Genomic DNA, 24,655 nt, shown 5'->3' with positions numbered 1-24,655 from the left:
GAAATTAAGGTTTAATGTACCGAGGAATCGTACCGAAGGAAATTTTTATAGGCTTAATAGGGGACCAACAAAGGACCAAAACACGTTTTGTTTACATTTCGGAAAAGGGTACTTAAAGCTAAATTTTCGCGAGAGCTTCGAGTGAAGCATGGCCTGGTTGGTAGAATGTTGCGGACAAGTCGGCCTTGGAGATCCCGTGTTCGAAACCCAGCAGCGATTATATATTTTTAATTTTTTTCATTGTTTATTTTATTTCATATTATTTTTTAAATTATTTTAGCGTGAACAACGTTTTCTTATTATAAAAATTATTATTTTTCTTCTGAGAAACAGCAAATAATAGCATAAAAGCGGATAAATTACGGGTAATTTTTTTGTTTACATATTTATTTCTTATTATTATTTCAACATTAATTCTTTCTATATTTTACCGATAATAAGTTGTTTTTTTGTATAAAAATAGGTATATCTCTGTCTTAAATCTCGAATAATGGCAGAAAAACAGACAAATATGGTATCTGGGGTCATGCAAACGTCACCCCCCTTAACTCCCTGAAATATTAACCTATAATTTTCAAACTCGGTCAGAAATTAAGGTTTAATGTACCGAGGAATCGTACCGAAGGAAATTTTTATAGGCTTAATAGGGGACCAACAAAGGACCAAAATACGTTTTGTTTACATTCCGGAAAAGGGTACTTAAAGCTAAATTTTCGCGTGAGCTTCGTGTGAAGCGTGGCGTGGTTGGTAGAATGCTGCGGACAAGTCGGCCTTGGAGATACCGGGCTCGAAACCCAGCAGCGCTTTGAGATTTTTAATTTTTTTCATTGTTTATTTTATTTCATATTATTTTTTAAATTTGTTTTAGCGTGAATAACGTTTTCTTATTATAAAAATTATTATTTTTCTTCTGAGAAACAGCAAATAATAGCATAAAAGCGGATAAATTACAGATAATTTTTCTGTTTATATATTTATTTTTTATTATTATTTCAACATTAACTCTTTCTATATTTTACCGAAAATAAAGTGTTTTTTATATAAAAAAAAGTATATCTCTGTCTTAAATCACGAATAATGGCAGAAAAACAGACAAATATGGTCTCAGGGGTCATGCACACGTCACCACCCTTAACTCCCTGAAATATTAACCTATAATTTTCAAACTCTTTCAGAAATTAAGGTTTAATGTACCGAGGAATCGTACCGAAGGAAATTTTTATAGGCTTAATAAGGGACCAACAAAGGACCAAAACACGTTTTGCTTACATTTCGGAAAAGGGTACTTAAAGCTAAATTTTCGCGAGAGCTTCGAGTGAAGCATGGCCTGGTTGGTAGAATGTTGCGGACAAGTCGGCCTTGGAGATCCCGTGTTCGAAACCCAGCAGCGATTATATATTTTTAATTTTTTTCATTGTTTATTTTATTTCATATTATTTTTTAAATTTGTTTTAGCGTGAATAACGTTTTCTTATTATAAAAATTATTATTTTTCTTCTGAGAAACAGCAAATAATAGCATAAAAGCGGTTAAATTACGGATAATTTTTTTGTTTATATATTTATTTTTTATTATTATTTCAACATTAACTCTTTCTATATTTTACCGAAAATAAAGTGTTTTCTATATAAAAGAAAGTATATCTCTGTCTTAAATCTCGAATAATGGCAGAAAAACAGACAAATATGGTCTCAGGGGTCATGCACACGTCACCCCCCTTAACTCCCTGAAATATTAACCTATAATTTTCAAACTCGGTCAGAAATTAAGGTTTAATGTACCGAGGAATCGTACCGAAGGAAATTTTTATAGGCTTAATAGGGGACCAACAAAGGACCAAAACACGTTTTGTTTACATTTCGGAAAAGGGTACTTAAAGCTAAATTTTCGCGAGAGCTTCGAGTGAAGCATGGCCTGGTTGGTAGAATGTTGCGGACAAGTCGGCCTTGGAGATCCCGTGTTCGAAACCCAGCAGCGATTATATATTTTTAATTTTTTTCATTGTTTATTTTATTTCATATTATTTTTTAAATTATTTTAGCGTGAACAACGTTTTCTTATTATAAAAATTATTATTTTTCTTCTGAGAAACAGCAAATAATAGCATAAAAGCGGATAAATTACGGGTAATTTTTTTGTTTACATATTTATTTCTTATTATTATTTCAACATTAATTCTTTCTATATTTTACCGATAATAAGTTGTTTTTTTGTATAAAAATAGGTATATCTCTGTCTTAAATCTCGAATAATGGCAGAAAAACAGACAAATATGGTATCTGGGGTCATGCAAACGTCACCCCCCTTAACTCCCTGAAATATTAACCTATAATTTTCAAACTCGGTCAGAAATTAAGGTTTAATGTACCGAGGAATCGTACCGAAGGAAATTTTTATAGGCTTAATAGGGGACCAACAAAGGACCAAAATAGGTTTTGTTTACATTCCGGAAAAGGGTACTTAAAGCTAAATTTTCGCGTGAGCTTCGTGTGAAGCGTGGCGTGGTTGGTAGAATGCTGCGGACAAGTCGGCCTTGGAGATCCCGGGCTCGAAACCCAGCAGCGCTTTGAGATTTTTAATTTTTTTCATTGTTTATTTTATTTCATATTATTTTTTAAATTTGTTTTAGCGTGAATAACGTTTTCTTATTATAAAAATTATTATTTTTCTTCTGAGAAACAGCAAATAATAGCATAAAAGCGGTTAAATTACGGATAATTTTTTTGGTTATATATTTATTTTTTATTATTATTTCAACATTTACTCTTTCTATATTTTACCGAAAATAAGTTGTTTTTTATATAAAAATAGGTATATCTCTGTCTTAAATCTCGAATAATGGTAGAAAAACAGACAAATATGGTCTCTGGTGTCATGCACACGTCACCCCCCCTAACTCCCTGAAATATTAACCTATAATTTTCAAACTCGGTCAGAAATTAAGGTTTAATGTACCGAGGAATCGTACCGAAGGAAATTTTTATAGGCTTAATAGGGGACCAACAAAGGACCAAAATGCGTTTTGTTTACAATCCGGAAAAGGGTACTTAAAGCTAAATTTTCGCGTGAGCTTCGTGTGAAGCGTGGCGTGGTTGGTAGAATGCTGCGGACAAGTCGGCCTTGGAGATACCGGGCTCGAAACCCAGCAGCGCTTTGAGGTTTTTAATTTTTTTCATTGTTTATTTTATTTCATATTATTTTTTAAATTTGTTTTAGCGTGAATAACGTTTTCTTATTATAAAAATTATTATTTTTCTTCTGAGAAACAGCAAATAATAGCATAAAAGCGGATAAATTACAGATAATTTTTCTGTTTATATATTTATTTTTTATTATTATTTCAACATTAACTCTTTCTATATTTTACCGAAAATAAAGTGTTTTTTATATAAAAAAAAGTATATCTCTGTCTTAAATCACGAATAATGGCAGAAAAACAGACAAATATGGTCTCAGGGGTCATGCACACGTCACCCCCCTTAACTCCCTGAAATATTAACCTATAATTTTCAAACTCGGTAAGAAATTAAGGTTTAATGTACCGAGGAATCGTACCGAAGGAAATTTTTATAGGCTTAATAAGGGACCAACAAAGGACCAAAACACGTTTTGTTTACATTTCGGAAAAGGGTACTTAAAGCTAAATTTTCGCGAGAGCTTCGAGTGAAGCATGGCCTGGTTGGTAGAATGTTGCGGACAAGTCGGCCTTGGAGATCCCGTGTTCGAAACCCAGCAGCGATTATATATTTTTAATTTTTTTCATTGTTTATTTTATTTCATATTATTTTTTAAATTTGTTTTAGCGTGAATAACGTTTTCTTATTATAAAAATTATTATTTTTCTTCTGAGAAACAGCAAATAATAGCATAAAAGCGGTTAAATTACGGATAATTTTTTTGTTTATATATTTATTTTTTATTATTATTTCAACATTAACTCTTTCTATATTTTACCGATAATAAGTTGTTTTTTTGTATAAAAATAGGTATATCTCTGTCTTTAATCTCGAATAATGGCGGAAAAACAGACAAATATGGTCTCTGGGGTCATGCACACGTCAACCCCCTTAACTCCCTGAAATATTGACCTATAATTTTCACACTCTGTCAGAAATTAAGGTTTAATGTACCGAGGAATCGTACCGAAGGAAATTTTTATAGGCTTAATAGGGGTCCAACGAAGGACCAAAATACGTTTTGTTTACATTCTGGAAAAGGGTACTTAAAGCTAAATTTTCGCGAGAGCTTCGTGTGAAACGTGGCGTGGTTGATAGAATGCTGCGGACAAGTCGGCCTTGGAGATCCCGAGCTCGAAACCCAGCAGCGAATTTGAGATTTTTAATTTTTTTCATTGTTTATTTTATTTCATATTTTTTTTTAAATTTGTTTTAGCGTGAATAACGTTTTCTTATTATAAAAATTATTATTTTTCTTCTGAGAAACAGCAAATAATAGCATAAAAGCGGTTAAATTACGGATAATTTTTTTGTTTATATATTTATTTTTTATTATTATTTCAACATTAACTCTTTCTATATTTTACCGAAAATAAAGTGTTTTCTATATAAAAAAAAGTATATCTCTGTCTTAAATCTCGAATAATGGCAGAAAAACAGACAAATATGGTCTCAGGGGTCATGCACACGTCACCCCCCTTAACTCCCTGAAATATTAACCTATAATTTTCAAACTCGGTCAGAAATTAAGGTTTAATGTACCGAGGAATCGTACCGAAGGAAATTTTTATAGGCTTAATAGGGGACCAACAAAGGACCAAAATAGGTTTTGTTTACATTTCGGAAAAGGGTACTTAAAGCTAAATTTTCGCGTGAGCTTCGTGTGAAGCGTGGCGTGGTTGGTAGAATGCTGCGGACAAGTCGGCCTTGGAGATCCCGGGCTCGAAACCCAGCAGCGCTTTGAGATTTTTAATTTTTTTCATTGTTTATTTTATTTCATATTATTTTTTAAATTTGTTTTAGCGTGAATAACGTTTTCTTATTATAAAAATTATTATTTTTCTTCTGAGAAACAGCAAATAATAGCATAAAAGCGGTTAAATTACGGATAATTTTTTTGGTTATATATTTATTTTTTATTATTATTTCAACATTTACTCTTTCTATATTTTACCGAAAATAAGTTGTTTTTTATATAAAAATAGGTATATCTCTGTCTTAAATCTCGAATAATGGTAGAAAAACAGACAAATATGGTCTCTGGTGTCATGCACACGTCACCCCCCCTAACTCCCTGAAATATTAACCTATAATTTTCAAACTCGGTCAGAAATTAAGGTTTAATGTACCGAGGAATCGTACCGAAGGAAATTTTTATAGGCTTAATAGGGGACCAACAAAGGACCAAAATGCGTTTTGTTTACAATCCGGAAAAGGGTACTTAAAGCTAAATTTTCGCGTGAGCTTCGTGTGAAGCGTGGCGTGGTTGGTAGAATGCTGCGGACAAGTCGGCCTTGGAGATACCGGGCTCGAAACCCAGCAGCGCTTTGAGGTTTTTAATTTTTTTCATTGTTTATTTTATTTCATATTATTTTTTAAATTTGTTTTAGCGTGAATAACGTTTTCTTATTATAAAAATTATTATTTTTCTTCTGAGAAACAGCAAATAATAGCATAAAAGCGGATAAATTACAGATAATTTTTCTGTTTATATATTTATTTTTTATTATTATTTCAACATTAACTCTTTCTATATTTTACCGAAAATAAAGTGTTTTTTATATAAAAAAAAGTATATCTCTGTCTTAAATCACGAATAATGGCAGAAAAACAGACAAATATGGTCTCAGGGGTCATGCACACGTCACCCCCCTTAACTCCCTGAAATATTAACCTATAATTTTCAAACTCGGTAAGAAATTAAGGTTTAATGTACCGAGGAATCGTACCGAAGGAAATTTTTATAGGCTTAATAAGGGACCAACAAAGGACCAAAACACGTTTTGTTTACATTTCGGAAAAGGGTACTTAAAGCTAAATTTTCGCGAGAGCTTCGAGTGAAGCATGGCCTGGTTGGTAGAATGTTGCGGACAAGTCGGCCTTGGAGATCCCGTGTTCGAAACCCAGCAGCGATTATATATTTTTAATTTTTTTCATTGTTTATTTTATTTCATATTATTTTTTAAATTTGTTTTAGCGTGAATAACGTTTTCTTATTATAAAAATTATTATTTTTCTTCTGAGAAACAGCAAATAATAGCATAAAAGCGGTTAAATTACGGATAATTTTTTTGTTTATATATTTATTTTTTATTATTATTTCAACATTAACTCTTTCTATATTTTACCGATAATAAGTTGTTTTTTTGTATAAAAATAGGTATATCTCTGTCTTTAATCTCGAATAATGGCGGAAAAACAGACAAATATGGTCTCTGGGGTCATGCACACGTCAACCCCCTTAACTCCCTGAAATATTGACCTATAATTTTCACACTCTGTCAGAAATTAAGGTTTAATGTACCGAGGAATCGTACCGAAGGAAATTTTTATAGGCTTAATAGGGGTCCAACGAAGGACCAAAATACGTTTTGTTTACATTCTGGAAAAGGGTACTTAAAGCTAAATTTTCGCGAGAGCTTCGTGTGAAACGTGGCGTGGTTGATAGAATGCTGCGGACAAGTCGGCCTTGGAGATCCCGAGCTCGAAACCCAGCAGCGAATTTGAGATTTTTAATTTTTTTCATTGTTTATTTTATTTCATATTTTTTTTTAAATTTGTTTTAGCGTGAATAACGTTTTCTTATTATAAAAATTATTATTTTTCTTCTGAGAAACAGCAAATAATAGCATAAAAGCGGTTAAATTACGGATAATTTTTTTGTTTATATATTTATTTTTTATTATTATTTCAACATTAACTCTTTCTATATTTTACCGAAAATAAAGTGTTTTCTATATAAAAAAAAGTATATCTCTGTCTTAAATCTCGAATAATGGCAGAAAAACAGACAAATATGGTCTCAGGGGTCATGCACACGTCACCCCCCTTAACTCCCTGAAATATTAACCTATAATTTTCAAACTCGGTCAGAAATTAAGGTTTAATGTACCGAGGAATCGTACCGAAGGAAATTTTTATAGGCTTAATAGGGGACCAACAAAGGACCAAAACACGTTTTGTTTACATTTCGGAAAAGGGTACTTAAAGCTAAATTTTCGCGAGAGCTTCGAGTGAAGCATGGCCTGGTTGGTAGAATGTTGCGGACAAGTCGGCCTTGGAGATCCCGGGCTCGAAACCCAGCAGCGCTTTGAGATTTTTAATTTTTTTCATTGTTTATTTTATTTCATATTATTTTTTAAATTTGTTTTAGCGTGAATAACGTTTTCTTATTATAAAAATTATTATTTTTCTTCTGAGAAACAGCAAATAATAGCATAAAAGCGGTTAAATTACGGATAATTTTTTTGGTTATATATTTATTTTTTATTATTATTTCAACATTTACTCTTTCTATATTTTACCGAAAATAAGTTGTTTTTTATATAAAAATAGGTATATCTCTGTCTTAAATCTCGAATAATGGTAGAAAAACAGACAAATATGGTCTCTGGTGTCATGCACACGTCACCCCCCCCTAACTCCCTGAAATATTAACCTATAATTTTCAAACTCGGTCAGAAATTAAGGTTTAATGTACCGAGGAATCGTACCGAAGGAAATTTTTATAGGCTTAATAGGGGACCAACAAAGGACCAAAATGCGTTTTGTTTACAATCCGGAAAAGGGTACTTACAGCTAAATTTTCGCGAGAGCTTCGTGTGAAGCGCGGCGTGTTTGGTAGAATGCTGCGGACAAGTCGGCCTTGGAGATCCTGGGCTCGAAACCCAGCAGCTATTTGATATTTTTAATTTTTTTCATTGTTTATTTTATTTCATATTATTTTTCAAATTTGTTTTAGCGTGAACAACGTTTTTTTATTATAAAAATTATTATTTTTCTTCTGAGAAACAGCAAATAATAGCATAAAAGCGGATAAATTACGGATAATTTTTTTGTTTATATATTTATTTTTTATTATTATTTCAACATTTACTCTTTCTATATTTTACCGAAAATAAGTTGTTTTTTCTATAAAAATAGGTATATCTCTGTCTTAAATCTCGAATAATGGCAGAAAAACAGACAAATATGGTCTCTGGGGTCATGCACACGTCACCCCCCTAACTCCCTGAAATATTAACCTATAATTTTCAAATTCGGTCAGAAATTAAGGTTTAATGTACCGAGGAATCTTACCGAAGGAAATTTTTATAGGCTTAATAGGGGACCAACAAAGGACCAAAATACGTTTTGTTTACATTCCGGAAAAGGGTACTTAAAGCTAAATTTTCGCGTGAGCTTCGTGTGAAGCGTGGCGTGGTTGGTAGAATGCTGCGGACAAGTCGGCCTTGGAGATACCGGGCTCGAAACCCAGCAGCGCTTTGAGGTTTTTAATTTTTTTCATTGTTTATTTTATTTCATATTATTTTTTAAATTTGTTTTAGAGTGAATAACGTTTTCTTATTATAAAAATTATTATTTTTCTTCTGAGAAACAGCAAATAATAGCATAAAAGCGGTTAAATTACGGATAATTTTTTTGTTTATATATTTATTTTTTATTATTATTTCAACATTAACTCTTTCTATATTTTACCGAAAATAAAGTGTTTTTTATATAAAAAAAGTATATCTCTGTCTTAAATCTCGAATAATGGCAGAAAAACAGACAAATATGGTCTCAGGGGTCATGCACACGTCACCCCCCTTAACTCCCTGAAATATTAACCTATAATTTTCAAACTCGGTCAGAAATTAAGGTTTAATGTACCGAGGAATCGTACCGAAGGAAATTTTTATAGGCTTAATAGGGGACCAACAAAGGACCAAAACACGTTTTGTTTACATTTCGGAAAAGGGTACTTAAAGCTAAATTTTCGCGTGAGCTTCGAGTGAAGCATGGCCTGGTTGGTAGAATGTTGCGGACAAGTCGGCCTTGGAGATCCCTTGTTCGAAACCCAGCAGCGATTATATATTTTTAATTTTTTTCATTGTTTATTTTATTTCATATTATTTTTTAAATTTGTTTTAGCGTGAACAACGCTTTCTTATTATAAAAATTATTATTTTTCTTCTGAGGAAAAGCAAATAATAGCATAAAAGCGGATAAATTACGGATAATTTTTTGTTTATATATTTATTTTTTATTATTATTTCAACATTTACTCTTTCCATATTTTACCGAAAATAAGTTGTTTTTTATATAAAAATGGGTATATCTCTGTCTTAAATCTCGAATAATGGCTGAAAAACAGACAAATATGGTCTCTGGGGTCATGCACACGTCACCCCCCTAACTCCCTGAAATATTATCCTATAATTTTCAAATTCGGTCAGAAATTAAGGTTTAATGTACCGTGGAATCGTACCGAAGGAAATTTTTATAGGCTTAATAGGGGACCAACAAAGGACCAAAATACGTTTTGTTTACATTCCGGAAAAGGGTACTTAAAGCTAAATTTTCCCGTGAGCTTCGTGTGAAGCGTGGCGTGGTTGGTAGAATGCTGCGGACAAGTCGGCCTTGGAGATACCGGGCTCGAAACCCAGCAGCGCTTTGAGATTTTTAATTTTTTTCATTGTTTATTTTATTTCATATTATTTTTTAAATTTGTTTTAGCGTGAATAACGTTTTCTTATGATAAAAATTATTATTTTTCTTCTGAGAAACAGCAAATAATAGCATCAAAGCGGATAAATTACAGATAATTTTTCTGTTTATATATTTATTTTTTATTATTATTTCAACATTAACTCTTTCTATATTTTACCGAAAATAAAGTGTTTTTTATATAAAAAAAAGTATATCTCTGTCTTAAATCTCGAATAATGGCAGAAAAACAGACAAATATGTTCTCAGGGGTCATGCACACGTCACCCCCCTTAACTCCCTGAAATATTAACCTATAATTTTCAAACTCGGTCAGAAATTAAGGTTTAATGTACCGAGGAATCGTAAAGAAGGAAATTTTTATAGGCTTAAGAGGGGAAAAACAAAGGATTAAAATACGTTTTGTTTACATTCCGGAAAAGGGTACTGAAAGCTAAATTTTCGCGAGAGCTTCGTGTGAATCGTGGCGTGGTTGGTAAAATGCTGCATACAAGTCGGCTTTGGAGATCCCGGGTTCGTAACCCAATAGCGATTTGATATTTTTAATTTTTTCATTGTTTATTTTATTTCATATTAATTTTTTAAATTTGTTTTAGCGTGAATAATGTTTTCTTATTATAAAAATTATTATTTTTCTTCTGAGAAACAGCAAATAATAGAATAAAAGCGGATAAATTACAGATAATTTTTCTGTTTATATATTTATTTTTTATTATTATTTCAACATTAACTCTTTCTTTATTTTACCGAAAATAAAGTGTTTTTTTATATAAAAAAAAGTATATCTCTGTCTTAAATCTCGAATAATGGCAGAAAAACAGACAAATATGGTCTCAGGGGTCATGCACACGTCACCCCCCTTAACTCCCTGAAATATTAACCTATAATTTTCAAACTCGGTCAGAAATTAAGGTTTAATGTACCGAGGAATCGTACCGAAGGAAATTTTTATAGGCTTAATAGGGGACCAACAAAGGACCAAAACACGTTTTGTTTACATTTCGGAAAAGGGTACTTAAAGCTAAATTTTCGCGTGAGCTTCGAGTGAAGCATGGCCTGGTTGGTAGAATGTTGCGGACAAGTCGGCCTTGGAGATCCCTTGTTCGAAACCCAGCAGCGATTATATATTTTTAATTTTTTTCATTGTTTATTTTATTTCATATTATTTTTTAAATTTGTTTTAGCGTGAACAACGCTTTCTTATTATAAAAATTATTATTTTTCTTCTGAGGAAAAGCAAATAATAGCATAAAAGCGGATAAATTACGGATAATTTTTTGTTTATATATTTATTTTTTATTATTATTTCAACATTTACTCTTTCCATATTTTACCGAAAATAAGTTGTTTTTTATATAAAAATGGGTATATCTCTGTCTTAAATCTCGAATAATGGCTGAAAAACAGACAAATATGGTCTCTGGGGTCATGCACACGTCACCCCCCTAACTCCCTGAAATATTAACCTATAATTTTCAAATTCGGTCAGAAATTAAGGTTTAATGTACCGTGGAATCGTACCGAAGGAAATTTTTATAGGCTTAATAGGGGACCAACAAAGGACCAAAATACGTTTTGTTTACATTCCGGAAAAGGGTACTTAAAGCTAAATTTTCCCGTGAGCTTCGTGTGAAGCGTGGCGTGGTTGGTAGAATGCTGCGGACAAGTCGGCCTTGGAGATACCGGGCTCGAAACCCAGCAGCGCTTTGAGATTTTTAATTTTTTTCATTGTTTATTTTATTTCATATTATTTTTTAAATTTGTTTTAGCGTGAATAACGTTTTCTTATGATAAAAATTATTATTTTTCTTCTGAGAAACAGCAAATAATAGCATCAAAGCGGATAAATTACAGATAATTTTTCTGTTTATATATTTATTTTTTATTATTATTTCAACATTAACTCTTTCTATATTTTACCGAAAATAAAGTGTTTTTTATATAAAAAAAAGTATATCTCTGTCTTAAATCTCGAATAATGGCAGAAAAACAGACAAATATGTTCTCAGGGGTCATGCACACGTCACCCCCCTTAACTCCCTGAAATATTAACCTATAATTTTCAAACTCGGTCAGAAATTAAGGTTTAATGTACCGAGGAATCGTAAAGAAGGAAATTTTTATAGGCTTAAGAGGGGAAAAACAAAGGATTAAAATACGTTTTGTTTACATTCCGGAAAAGGGTACTGAAAGCTAAATTTTCGCGAGAGCTTCGTGTGAATCGTGGCGTGGTTGGTAAAATGCTGCATACAAGTCGGCTTTGGAGATCCCGGGTTCGTAACCCAATAGCGATTTGATATTTTTAATTTTTTCATTGTTTATTTTATTTCATATTAATTTTTTAAATTTGTTTTAGCGTGAATAATGTTTTCTTCTTATAAAAATTATTATTTTTCTTCTGAGAAACAGCAAATAATAGAATAAAAGCGGATAAATTACAGATAATTTTTCTGTTTATATATTTATTTTTTATTATTATTTCAACATTAACTCTTTCTTTATTTTACCGAAAATAAAGTGTTTTTTTATATAAAAAAAAGTATATCTCTGTCTTAAATCTCGAATAATGGCAGAAAAACAGACAAATATGGTCTCAGGGGTCATGCACACGTCACCCCCCTTAACTCCCTGAAATATTAACCTATAATTTTCAAACTCGGTCAGAAATTAAGGTTTAATGTACCGAGGAATCGTACCGAAGGAAATTTTTATAGGCTTAATAGGGGACCAACAAAGGACCAAAACACGTTTTGTTTACATTTCGGAAAAGGGTACTTAAAGCTAAATTTTCGCGAGAGCTTCGAGTGAAGCATGGCCTGGTTGGTAGAATGTTGCGGACAAGTCGGCCTTGGAGATCCCTTGTTCGAAACCCAGCAGCGATTATATATTTTTAATTTTTTTCATTGTTTATTTTATTTCATATTATTTTTTAAATTTGTTTTAGCGTGAACAACGCTTTCTTATTATAAAAATTATTATTTTTCTTCTGAGGAAAAGCAAATAATAGCATAAAAGCGGATAAATTACGGATAATTTTTTGTTTATATATTTATTTTTTATTATTATTTCAACATTTACTCTTTCCATATTTTACCGAAAATAAGTTGTTTTTTATATAAAAATAGGTATATCTCTGTCTTAAATCTCGAATAATGGCTGAAAAACAGACAAATATGGTCTCTGGGGTCATGCACACGTCACCCCCCTAACTCCCTGAAATATTAACCTATAATTTTCAAATTCGGTCAGAAATTAAGGTTTAATGTACCGTGGAATCGTACCGAAGGAAATTTTTATAGGCTTAATAGGGGACCAACAAAGGACCAAAATACGTTTTGTTTACATTCCGGAAAAGGGTACTTAAAGCTAAATTTTCCCGTGAGCTTCGTGTGAAGCGTGGCGTGGTTGGTAGAATGCTGCGGACAAGTCGGCCTTGCAGATACCGGGCTCGAAACCCAGCAGCGCTTTGAGATTTTTAATTTTTTTCATTGTTTATTTTATTTCATATTATTTTTTAAATTTGTTTTAGCGTGAATAACGTTTTCTTATTATAAAAATTATTATTTTTCTTCTGAGAAACAGCAAATAATAGCATAAAAGCGGATAAATTACAGATAATTTTTCTGTTTATATATTTATTTTTTATTATTATTTCAACATTAACTCTTTCTATATTTTACCGAAATTAAAGTGTTTTTTATATAAAAAAAAGTATATCTCTGTCTTAAATCTCGAATAATGGCAGAAAAACAGACAAATATGTTCTCAGGGGTCATGCACACGTCACCCCCCTTAACTCCCTGAAATATTAACCTATAATTTTCAAACTCGGTCAGAAATTAAGGTTTAATGTACCGAGGAATCGTAAAGAAGGAAATTTTTATAGGCTTAAGAGGGGAAAAACAAAGGATTAAAATACGTTTTGTTTACATTCCGGAAAAGGGTACTGAAAGCTAAATTTTCGCGAGAGCTTCGTGTGAATCGTGGCGTGGTTGGTAAAATGCTGCATACAAGTCGGCTTTGGAGATCCCGGGTTCGTAACCCAATAGCGATTTGATATTTTTAATTTTTTCATTGTTTATTTTATTTCATATTAAATTTTTAAATTTGTTTTAGCGTGAATAATGTTTTCTTATTCTAAAAATTATTATTTTTCTTCTGAGAAACAGCAAATAATAGAATAAAAGCGGATAAATTACAGATAATTTTTCTGTTTATATATTTATTTTTTATTATTATTTCAACATTAACTCTTTCTTTATTTTACCGAAAATAAAGTGTTTTTTTATATAAAAAAAAGTATATCTCTGTCTTAAATCTCGAATAATGGCAGAAAAACAGACAAATATGGTCTCAGGGGTCATGCACACGTCACCCCCCTTATCTCCCTGAAATATTAACCTATAATTTTCAAACTTGGTCAGAAATTAAGGTTTAATGTACCGAGGAATCATCCCGAAGGAAATTTTTATAGGCTTAATAGGGGATCAACAAAGGACCAAAATACGTTTTGTTTACATTCCGGAAAAGGGTACTTAGAGCTAAATTTTCGCGAGAGCTTCGAGTGAAGCATGGCGTGGTTGGTAGAATGTTGCGGACAAGTCGGCCTTGGAGATCCCGGGTTCGAAACCCAGCAGCGATTTGATATTTTTAATTTTTTTCATTGTTTATTTTATTTCATATTATTTTTTAAATATGTTTTAGCGTGAACAACTTTTTCTTATAATAAAAATTATTATTTTTCTTCTGAGAAACAGCAAATAATAGCATAAATGCGGATAAATTACGGGTAATTTTTTTGTTTATATATTTATTTTTTATTATTATTTCAAGATTAACTCTTTCTATATTTTAATGATAATAAGTTGTTTTTTTGTATAAAAATAGGTGTCTCTAATCTCGAATAATGGCGGAAAAACAGACAAATATGGTCTCTGGGGTCATGCACACGTCAACCCCCTTAACTCCCTGAAATATTGACCTATAATTTTCACACTCTGTCAGAAATTAAGGTTTAATGTACCGAGGAATCGTACCGAAGGAAATTTTTATAGGCTTAATAGGGGTCCAACAAAGGACCAAAATACGTTTTGTTTACATTCCGGAAAAGGGTACTTAAAGCTAAATTTTCGCGAGAGCTTCGTGTGAAGCGTGGCATGGTTGATAGAATGCTGCGGACAAGTCGGCCTTGGAGATCCCGAGCTCGAAACCCAGCAGCGATTTGAGATTTTTAATTTTTTTCATTGTTTATTTTATTTCATATTTTTTTTTAAATTTGTTTTAGCGTGAATAACGTTTTCTTATTATAAAAATTATTATTTTTCTTCTGAGAAACAGCAAATAATAGCATTAAAGCGGTTAAATTACGGATAATTTTTTTGTTTATATATTTATTTTTTATTATTATTTCAACATTAACTCTTTCTATATTTTACCGAAAATAAAGTGTTTTCTATATAAAAAAAGTATATCTCTGTCTTAAATCTCGAATAATGGCAGAAAAACAGACAAATATGGTCTCAGGGGTCATGCACACGTCACCCCCCTTAACTCCCTGAAATATTAACCTATAATTTTCAAACTCGGTCAGAAATTAAGGTTTAATGTACCGAGGAATCGTACCGAAGGAAATTTTTATAGGCTTAATAGGGGACCAACAAAGGACCAAAACACGTTTTGTTTACATTTCGGAAAAGGGTACTTAAAGCTAAATTTTCGCGAGAGCTTCGAGTGAAGCATGCCCTGGTTGGTAGAATGTTGCGGACAAGTCGGCCTTGGAGATCCCTTGTTCGAAACCCAGCAGCGATTATATATTTTTAATTTTTTTCATTGTTTATTTTATTTCATATTATTTTTTAAATTTGTTTTAGCGTGAACAACGCTTTCTTATTATAAAAATTATTATTTTTCTTCTGAGAAAAAGCAAATAATAGCATAAAAGCGGATAAATTACGGATAATTTTTTGTTTATATATTTATTTTTTATTATTATTTCAACATTTACTCTTTCTATATTTTACCGAAAATAAGTTGTTTTTTATATAAAAATAGGTATATCTCTGTCTTAAATCTCGAATAATGGCTGAAAAACAGACAAATATGGTCTCTGGGGTCATGCACACGTCACCCCCCTAACTCCTCGAAATATTAACCTATAATTTTCAAATTCGGTCAGAAATTAAGGTTTAATGTACCGAGGAATCGTACCGAAGGAAATTTTTATAGGCTTAATAGAGAACCTACAAAGGACCAAAATACGTTTTGTTTACATTCCGGAAAAGGGTACTTAAAGCAAAATGTTCGCGTGAGCTTCGTGTGAAGCGTGGCGTGGTTGGTAGAATGCTGCGGACAAGTCGGCCTTGGAGATACCGGGCTCGAAACCCAGCAGCGCTTTGAGATTTTTAATTTTTTCATTGTTTATTTTATTTCATATTATTTTTTAAATTTGTTTTAGCGTGAATAACGTTTTCTTATTATAAAAATTATTTTTCTTCTGAGAAACAGCAAATAATAGCATAAAAGCGGATAAATTACATATAATTTTTCTGTTTATATATTTATTTTTTATTATTATTTCAACATTAACTCTTTCTATAATTTACCGAAAATAAAGTGTTTTTTATATAAAAAAAAGTATATCTCTGTCTTAAATCTCGAATAATGGCAGAAAAACAGACAAATATGGTCTCAGGGGTCATGCACACGTCAACCCCCTTAACTCCCTGAAATATTAACCTATAATTTTCAAACTCGGTCAGAAATTAAGGTTTAATGAACCGAGGAATCATACCGAAGGAAATTTTTATAGGCTTAATAGGGGATCAACAAAGGACCAAAATACGTTTCGTTTACATTCCGGAAAAGGGTACTTAAAGCTAAATTTTCGCGAGAGCTTCGAGTGAAGCATGGCGTGGTTGGTAGAATGTTGCGGCCAAGTCGGCCTTGGAGATCCCGGGTTCGAAACCCAGCAGCGATTTGATATTTTTAATTTTTTTCATTGTTTATTTTATTTCATATTATTTTTTAAATTATTTTAGCGTGAACAACGTTTTCTTATTATAAAAATTATTATTTTTCTTCTGAGAAACAGCAAATAATAGCATAAAAGCGGATAAATTACGGGTAATTTTTTTGTTTACATATTTATTTTTTATTATTATTTCAACATTAACTCTTTCTATATTTTACCGATAATAAGTTGTTTTTTTGTATAAAAATAGGTATATCTCTGTCTTAAATCTCGAATAATGGCAGAAAAACAGACAAATATGGTCTCTGGGGTCATGCACACGTCACCCCCCTTAACTCCCTGAAATATTAACCTATAATTTTCAAACTCGGTCAGAAATTAAGGTTTAATGTACCGAGGAATCGTACCGAAGGAAATTTTGATAGGCTTAAGAGGGGACCAACAAAGGACCAAAATACGTTTTGTTTACATTCCGGAAAAGGGTACTTAAAGCTAAATTTTCGCGAGAGCTTCGTGTGAAGCGTGGCGTGGTTGGTAGAATGCTGCGGACAAGTCGGCCTTGGAGATCCCGGGCTCGAAACCCAGCAGCGATTTCAGATTTTTAATTTTTTTCATTGTTTATTTTGTTTCATATTATTTTTTAAATTTGTTATAGCGTGAATAACGTTTTCTTATTATAAAAATTATTATTTTTCTTCTGAGAAACAGCAAATAATAGCATAAAAGCGGTTAAATTACGGATAATTTTTTTGTTTATATATTTATTTTTTATTATTATTTCAACATTTACTCTTTCTATATTTTACCGAAAATAAGTTGTTTTTTATATAAAAATAGGTATATCTCTGTCTTAAATCTCGAATAATGGTAGAAAAACAGACAAATATGGTCTCTGGTGTCATGCACACGTAACCCCCCCTAACTCCCTGAAATATTAACCTATAATTTTCAAACTCGGTCAGAAATTAAGGTTTAATGTACCGAGGAATCGTACCGAAGGAAATTTTTATAGGCTTCATAGGGGACCAACAAAGGACCCAAATGCGTTTTGTTTACAATCCGGTAAAGGGTACTTAAGTCTAAATTTTCGCGAGAGCTTCGTGTGAAGCGCGGCGTGTTTGGTAGAATGCTGCGGACAAGTCGGCCATGGAGATCCCGGGCTCGAAACCCAGCAGCGATTTGAGATTTTTAATTTTTTTCATTGTTTATTTTATTTCATATTAATTTTTAAATTTGTTTTAGCGTGAATAACGTTTTCTTATTATAAAAATTATTATTTTTCTTCTGAGAAACAGCAAATAATAGCATAAAAGCGGATAAATTACATATAATTTTTCTGTTTATATATTTATTTTTTATTATTATTTCAACATTAACTCTTTCTATAATTTACCGAAAATAAAGTGTTTTTTATATAAAAAAAAGTATATCTCTGTCTTAAATCTCGAATAATGGCAGAAAAACAGACAAATGTGGTCTCAGGGGTCATGCACACGTCACCCCCCTTAACTCCCTGAAATATTAACCTATAATTTTCAAACTCGGTCAGAAATTAAGGTTTAATGAACCGAGGAATCATACCGAAGGAAATTTTAATAGGCTTAATAGGGGATCAACAAAGGACCAAAATACGTTTCGTTTACATTCCGGAAAAGGGTACTTAAAGCTAAATTTTCGCGAGAGTTTCGAGTGAAGCATGGCGTGGTTGGTAGAATGTTGCGGACAAGTCGGCCTTGGAGATCCCGGGTTCGAAACCCAGCAGCGATTTGATATTTTTAATTTTTTTCATTGTTTATTTTATTTCATATTATTTTTTTAATTATTTTAGCGTGAACAACGTTTTCTTATTATAAAAATTATTATTTTTCTTCTGAGAAACAGCAAATAATAGCATAAAAGCGGATAAATTACGGGTAATTTTTTTGTTTACATATTTATTTTTTATTATTATTTCAACATTAACTCTTTCTATATTTTACCGAAAATAAAGTGTTTTTATATAAAAAAAAAGTATATCTCTGTCTTAAATCTCGAATAATGGCAGAAAAACAGACAAATATGGTCTCAGGGGTCATGCACACGTCACCCCCATTAACTCCCTGAAATATTAACCTATAATTTTCAAACTCGGTCAGAAATTAAGGTTTAATGAACCGAGGAATCATACCGAAGGAAATATTTATAGGCTTAATAGGGGATCAACAAAGGACCAAAATACGTTTCGATTACATTCCGGAAAAGGGTACTTAAAGCTAAATTTTCGCGAGAGCTTCGAGTGAAGCATGGCGTGGTTGGTAGAATGTTGCGGACAAGTCGGCCTTGGAGATCCCGGTTTCGAAACCCAGCAGCTATTTGATACTTTTAATTTTTTTCATTGTTTATTTTATTTCATATTATTTTTTAAATTTGTTTTAGCGTGAACAACGTTTTCTTATTATAAAAATTATTATTTTTCTTCTGAGAAACAGCAAATAATAGCATAAAAGCGGATAAATTACGGATAATTTTTTTGTTTATATATTTATTTTTTATTATTATTTCAACATTTACTCTTTCTATATGTTTCCGAAAATAAGTTGTTTTTTATATAAAAATAGGTATATCTCTGTCTTAAATCTCGAATAATGGTAGAAAAAAGAGAAATATGGTCTCTGGGGTCATGCACACGTCACCCCCCTAACTCCCTGTAATATTAACCTATAATTTTCAAACTCGGTCAGAAATTAAGGTTTAATGTACCGAAGAATCGTACCAAAAGAAATTTTTATAGGCTTATTAGGGGACCAACAAAGGACCAAAATACGTTTTGTTTACATTCCGGAAAAGGGTACTTCAAGCTAAATTTTCGCAAGAGATTCGTGTGAAGCGTGGCGTGGTTTTTAGAACGCTGCGGAAAAGTCCGCCCAGGAGATCCTGGGTTCGAAACCCTGCCGCGATTAGAGAAATTTATATTTTTTCATTGTTTATTTTATTTTATATTATTTTTTATTGCGTTTTAGCGTGAAAAACGTTTTCTTATTATTAAAATTATTATTTTTCTTCTGAGAAACAGCAAATAATAGCATAAAAGCGGATATATTACGTATAATTTTTTTGTTTATATATTTCTTTATTTGTTATTATTTCAACATTAACTCTTTCTATATTTTACCGAAAATAAAGTGTTTTTTATATAAAAATAAGTATATCTCTGTCTTAAATCTCGAATAATGGCCGAAAAACAGACAAATATGGTCTCTGGGGTCATGCACTCGTCACCCCCCTTAATTCCCTTTAATATTAACCTATAATTTTCAAACTTGGTCAGAAATTAAGGTTTAATATACCGAAGAATCGTACCAAAGAAATTTTTATAGGCTTAACAGGGGACCAACAAAGGACAAAGATACGTTTTGTTTACTTTCCGGAAAAGGGTACTTAAATCTAAATTTTCGCGAGAGCTTCCTGTGAAGCGTGGCTTGGTTGGTAGAATGCTGCGGACAAGTCCGCCTTGGAGATCCTGGGTTCAAAACCCTGCGGCGATTTGAGATTTTAAAATTTTTTCAATGTTTATTTTATTTTATATTAATTTTTTAATGTGTTTTAGCATGAATAACGTTTTCCTATAATAAAAATTATTATTTTTCTTCTGAAAAACCGCAAATAATAGCACAAAAGCGGATAAATTACGGATAATTTTTTTTATTAATTTATTTATTTTTTATTATTATTTTGAGAGCAACTCTTTCTATACTTCACAGAAAATAAACTGTTTTTCATCTATAAATAAGTATCTCTCCGTCTCAAAACGCGAATAATGGCAGAAAAACAGGCAAATATTGTCTCTGGAGGCATGCACACGTCACCCCTCTTAACTCCCTTTATTATTAGCCTATAATTTTCTAACTCGGTCTGAAATAAGGTTCAATGTACCAAAGAATCGTACCAAAGGAAATTTTTATAGGCTCATTAGGGGACTAACAAAGGACCAAAATACGTTTTGTTTACTTGCCGGAAAAGGGCACTTAAAGCTAAATTTTCGCGTGAGATTCCTGTGAAGCGTGGCGAGGTTGTTAGAATGTTGCGGACAAGTCCGCTCTCGAGATCCTGGGTTCAAAACCCAATGGCGATTGGAGATTTTTTAATTTTTTTCATTGTTTATTTTATTTTAAATTATTTTTTTAATGTGCTTTAGCGTGACTAACGTTTTCTAATTGTAAAAATTATTAGTTTTCTCTTGAAAAACGGCAAGTAATAGCATAAAAGCGGATAAATTACGGATTATTTTTTTATTCAATTATTTATTTTTTATTATTATTTTAACAACAACTCTATCTATATTTTACCGGATATAAATTTTTTTTTATATATAAATAAGTATCTCTCTGTCTTAAAACGCGAATAATGGCAGAAAAACAGACAGATATGGTCTCTGGATACACGCACACGTCACCCCCCTTAACTCCCTTTAATATTAACCTATAAATTTCAAACTCGATCAGAAATTAAGGTTTAATGTACAGAAGAATCGTAATAAAGGAAATTTTTATAGGCTTCATAGGGGACCAACAAAGGACCCCAAAAGACAAGGAAATCTTGAATTTGGGAAAAATTAGCCTTCATGTTTGACTGTTTGATTCAACTCAAAAGCTATTGCATTACTCTGTGAGGAATACCACGTAAACCTTATATGGCTAACGTGATTGAAAGTATATCCGTCGATCCCTGGAGATGATTTATGTCAACACTGTGGATTTAACTCTTGAGCAGAATTCGAATCGACCACCCATCCCTGGGGTTCGTGACTCAGTAGATTCAGGAAGAAGAAAGATTTACTTCCTGAACAATCTCCGCTCTTTGAAATGTGTCTCAAACAACGCAAATTAAAATATTATTTTTAAAAATTATATTTTTTAAGTGAACTAAAAGGAAATAATTTTTGTCACACCTAAAACGTATGTATTGCTTTTCGCTTTCGAAGGAAGCGGGATTAAATCTCGATGCGCATTTATTTATTCAGTTATTTAATAAAATTGAAGCACAGCTAATTGTTCCTTTAAGTGGAGAAATTATTTTCCCCTTTTCTTCCCAAAGTAGGATTAATATAATACTTTCTAACAAAATAAAAGTATTTTCTATTTGCCTTTCAAAATAGATAAACGTAATTTTTTGTGACTATTTTAGATTTTTATAATTAACAGAGAGACTTAGAAACGTTAGAAATTAATTTAAGAATTATTGTTTCCTTGATCACTCTTCTTGATTTTTTTTTACGATAGTGATGGTAGCAATTAGTTAAATTAGTTTACATTTTTGCAGGTAAATTTCGTGACATAAAGAAATAAAAAAAGAAAGCAAGTATGTTTCAGAACTTACTTTTCTCGATCGCTGCTCTTTTTATATTTGTGGAAATCGTAAAATCTGATGATTCGGGCTCATTTACAGTTCCACCCGTGTACTATTGTAAGTATAAATTTTTATTTTAAAACTTATTTACGACAGAGTTTCAAAGTTTTCATAAAAACACATAATAATAATACAAACTTTCAAAGAATATAACATAACAGCAGCATCTTCTCATTATAAATTGGTTCTTATTGCGGATTTGAAACTGCACGTTATATAACCAGAGAATATTAATTTACGCTAATTTTACGTACACCAATAATTTTCATCGACACCAATAATTTCAATCGTATTCGAATAAGCACAGAAGCATAGAGCAGCTACTTTAATTAATTTAATGAGTTTAAAAAATTTGACTGGTTATTTTGAATTTTTGTTCATTTCATCAACTTAAAGATTACGATTAAATAGCTTATTCAGGGCCTTTTAAATGAAATGATTGTCTAGAGCAGAGGTTTCCATAAGGTTTCCTGCGGAACGCTGAGTTTCTTCATCAATGTCACATGGATTCCAAAAGTTAAGGGCTTCTTCTGCAAACCAGAAACTTTTGATTTATATCCAATAATTATTTGTTTAGTATTTCGATCATTTTTATAAAATTATTCAAGCAAATTGTTATCGAAAGGAATGGATATTATTCAAAATTTAATAGTATTATTAACCTGCGTATTTAACTTGAAGTAACGCCTAGACTATTATTCGTAAAACGATGGGGGGGGGGACATTTTAATTCTTTACATTGAATACTATCGACTTAGAGTTCCGCCAAAAGAGGATTGATCAAACTGTCGATCATTAGGATCCGCTAGACTACAAAACTTAATATTATCATAAAATTAGGATAGTTTTGCTATTAAAAATTTTATTTCATATTTGCAAGAACGGAAAGTTCAAAATGAGATAGCTGGTTCAGACGTACGTATGATGATATTTCCAGACTATGACTGCTATGCAGTTCTTCTCATTTTTGATGTGGCCTATTTTCACTTTAAGTTTGTCCCATGTATTGTCCCATATATATGAATATTGACTTTCGTGTATATAAAGAACACACACACACACACACATACATATATATATATATATATATATGAAATAATGATGATAAATCAAAGTGAAGATAAAACAAAGAAAAATTATAGACATATGAAAAAAGGGGGGAAATAATAAGTAAAAAATTAACAAACAACTGTTTAAAAAAAAATTATGAAATTTTATTTAAAAAAAACCGGAAGAAAAAAAAAGATATAATCTTTTCATCAGCCCACACAATTATATCCGCAAAACGATTATACCCCCCATTTTTCCTACGTCTATAATTTTTCTTTGTTTGATCTTCATTTTGAACTTATTTAATGAGTTCTGTTTACTTGCAGCTTAAGCGCAATAAATGAAACCTATTGTTTTTCTTAACTTTCTTCGTGTTTTCTTGTATTTATTATATATATATATATATATCATACTCAGAAGTATACAGAGGTGTAATACTCAGAGGTGAATATGTCATACATATATATATTCCTTTATTTCCTACAAATTTCCTATTTCCTAATCATATTTTGCGTTTGTCTCCACAGCTAACTGCTACTCAAAGGACTACGGAATATTTGTTGATGCAGGAAAACCATATCAAGTTCCTGGTAAATGTGAAGTAGTAATCTGTAACAAAAAGAATGGCAACGCTTTAACACAAAGGTAAGCATAATTTTAATTACTGCTTTGACAGATCTTACCATACCAAACACTAAATATTGTCTGTAAGGTCAAGAAATTATGCACATTTGCGAGTATTGAGTGCATCGGTTTCCCATCTTTTTCAGCTGAGAAACATTAAATAATCAAGACTCTTGCAGTGGAACCCTGACTTTATAAATAAACTTTATTAACAGCCGTGAATATGCTATTTTAAATAAACTACAATTTAATATAGAATGTGAAGAACACTGTGTGAAATTTCTCTTTAAAAAATGGTTAAATAACAATTTATTGACAGTTATTTTACCAAATTTAATCAAAATAGTCAAATAACCATTAATAAAATTGTACTCTAACCTGTTAAGTATGGGAAAAACTGTTTATTAACTGCTTTCACCTAATGCGGTCAAACAACCAGAATTTTATTTCACTATCTAGAACCGCCGTATGAAGCTACTTAGTTCTTTGCAAATGTCGAGCGGGCTTATCTGTCAATCTCATGACCGGCAGTACTGGAGTTCGAGTCTTAATGTTGGCACCACATTATTTTGCCATTACCTTCAACACATGACAAATTTCCAGTGTCCGCCCCTTTCCAATGCCCTTATGAACCTTACAAAAAGCAGAACTCAAGTAGAATAGTAATTTCCTTTAACGTTTTTGAAAAATGCTAGTTGTAAATGGTTGAAGAAACGTATAGTTTTGTATTTATGGTTTCATAACCATACTCTTTGTAAATAGTTTCAAAACCATAAAGAAAAAAAATGCTCTTTGCAGGAAACTTTACTGTAAATCGGATGGACAGACTGCTGCCAGTCATTTCACCATAATTTTAGAATGAAAATTTTTATTGGTTTATCAATGAGCATCAAAAATTAGTTTTCATGCCGCGCAGTTGAATTTTCAGGTTTGCAAAAGCTTCTAATTTTGATCTGATTTT

At 31.6% G+C, this 24,655-nt stretch overlaps 1 protein-coding gene across 1 annotated transcript in view; it reads left to right on the top strand.

Annotated features, from left to right (window-relative positions):
- LOC107442585 (uncharacterized) overlaps positions 1–24,655 on the top strand; it is a 53,693-nt gene that overhangs the window by 27,389 nt on the left and 1,649 nt on the right. The window contains exons 2-3 of the mRNA XM_071184507.2: positions 21,934–22,077; positions 23,598–23,715. Of these exons, the coding sequence (XP_071040608.1) occupies positions 21,975–22,077; positions 23,598–23,715 (221 nt within the window). The 5' untranslated portion in view covers positions 21,934–21,974. The remainder of the gene's footprint in view (positions 1–21,933; positions 22,078–23,597; positions 23,716–24,655) is intronic.

Source organism: Parasteatoda tepidariorum, chromosome 10 (assembly GCF_982258835.1).
Source record: "Parasteatoda tepidariorum strain Cologne lab strain chromosome 10, Ptep-v5.0, whole genome shotgun sequence".
Lineage (NCBI taxonomy): Eukaryota > Metazoa > Arthropoda > Arachnida > Araneae > Theridiidae > Parasteatoda > Parasteatoda tepidariorum.
Note: the sequence above shows the minus strand (reverse complement) of the source record. Positions and strands in the feature narration are given on the sequence as shown.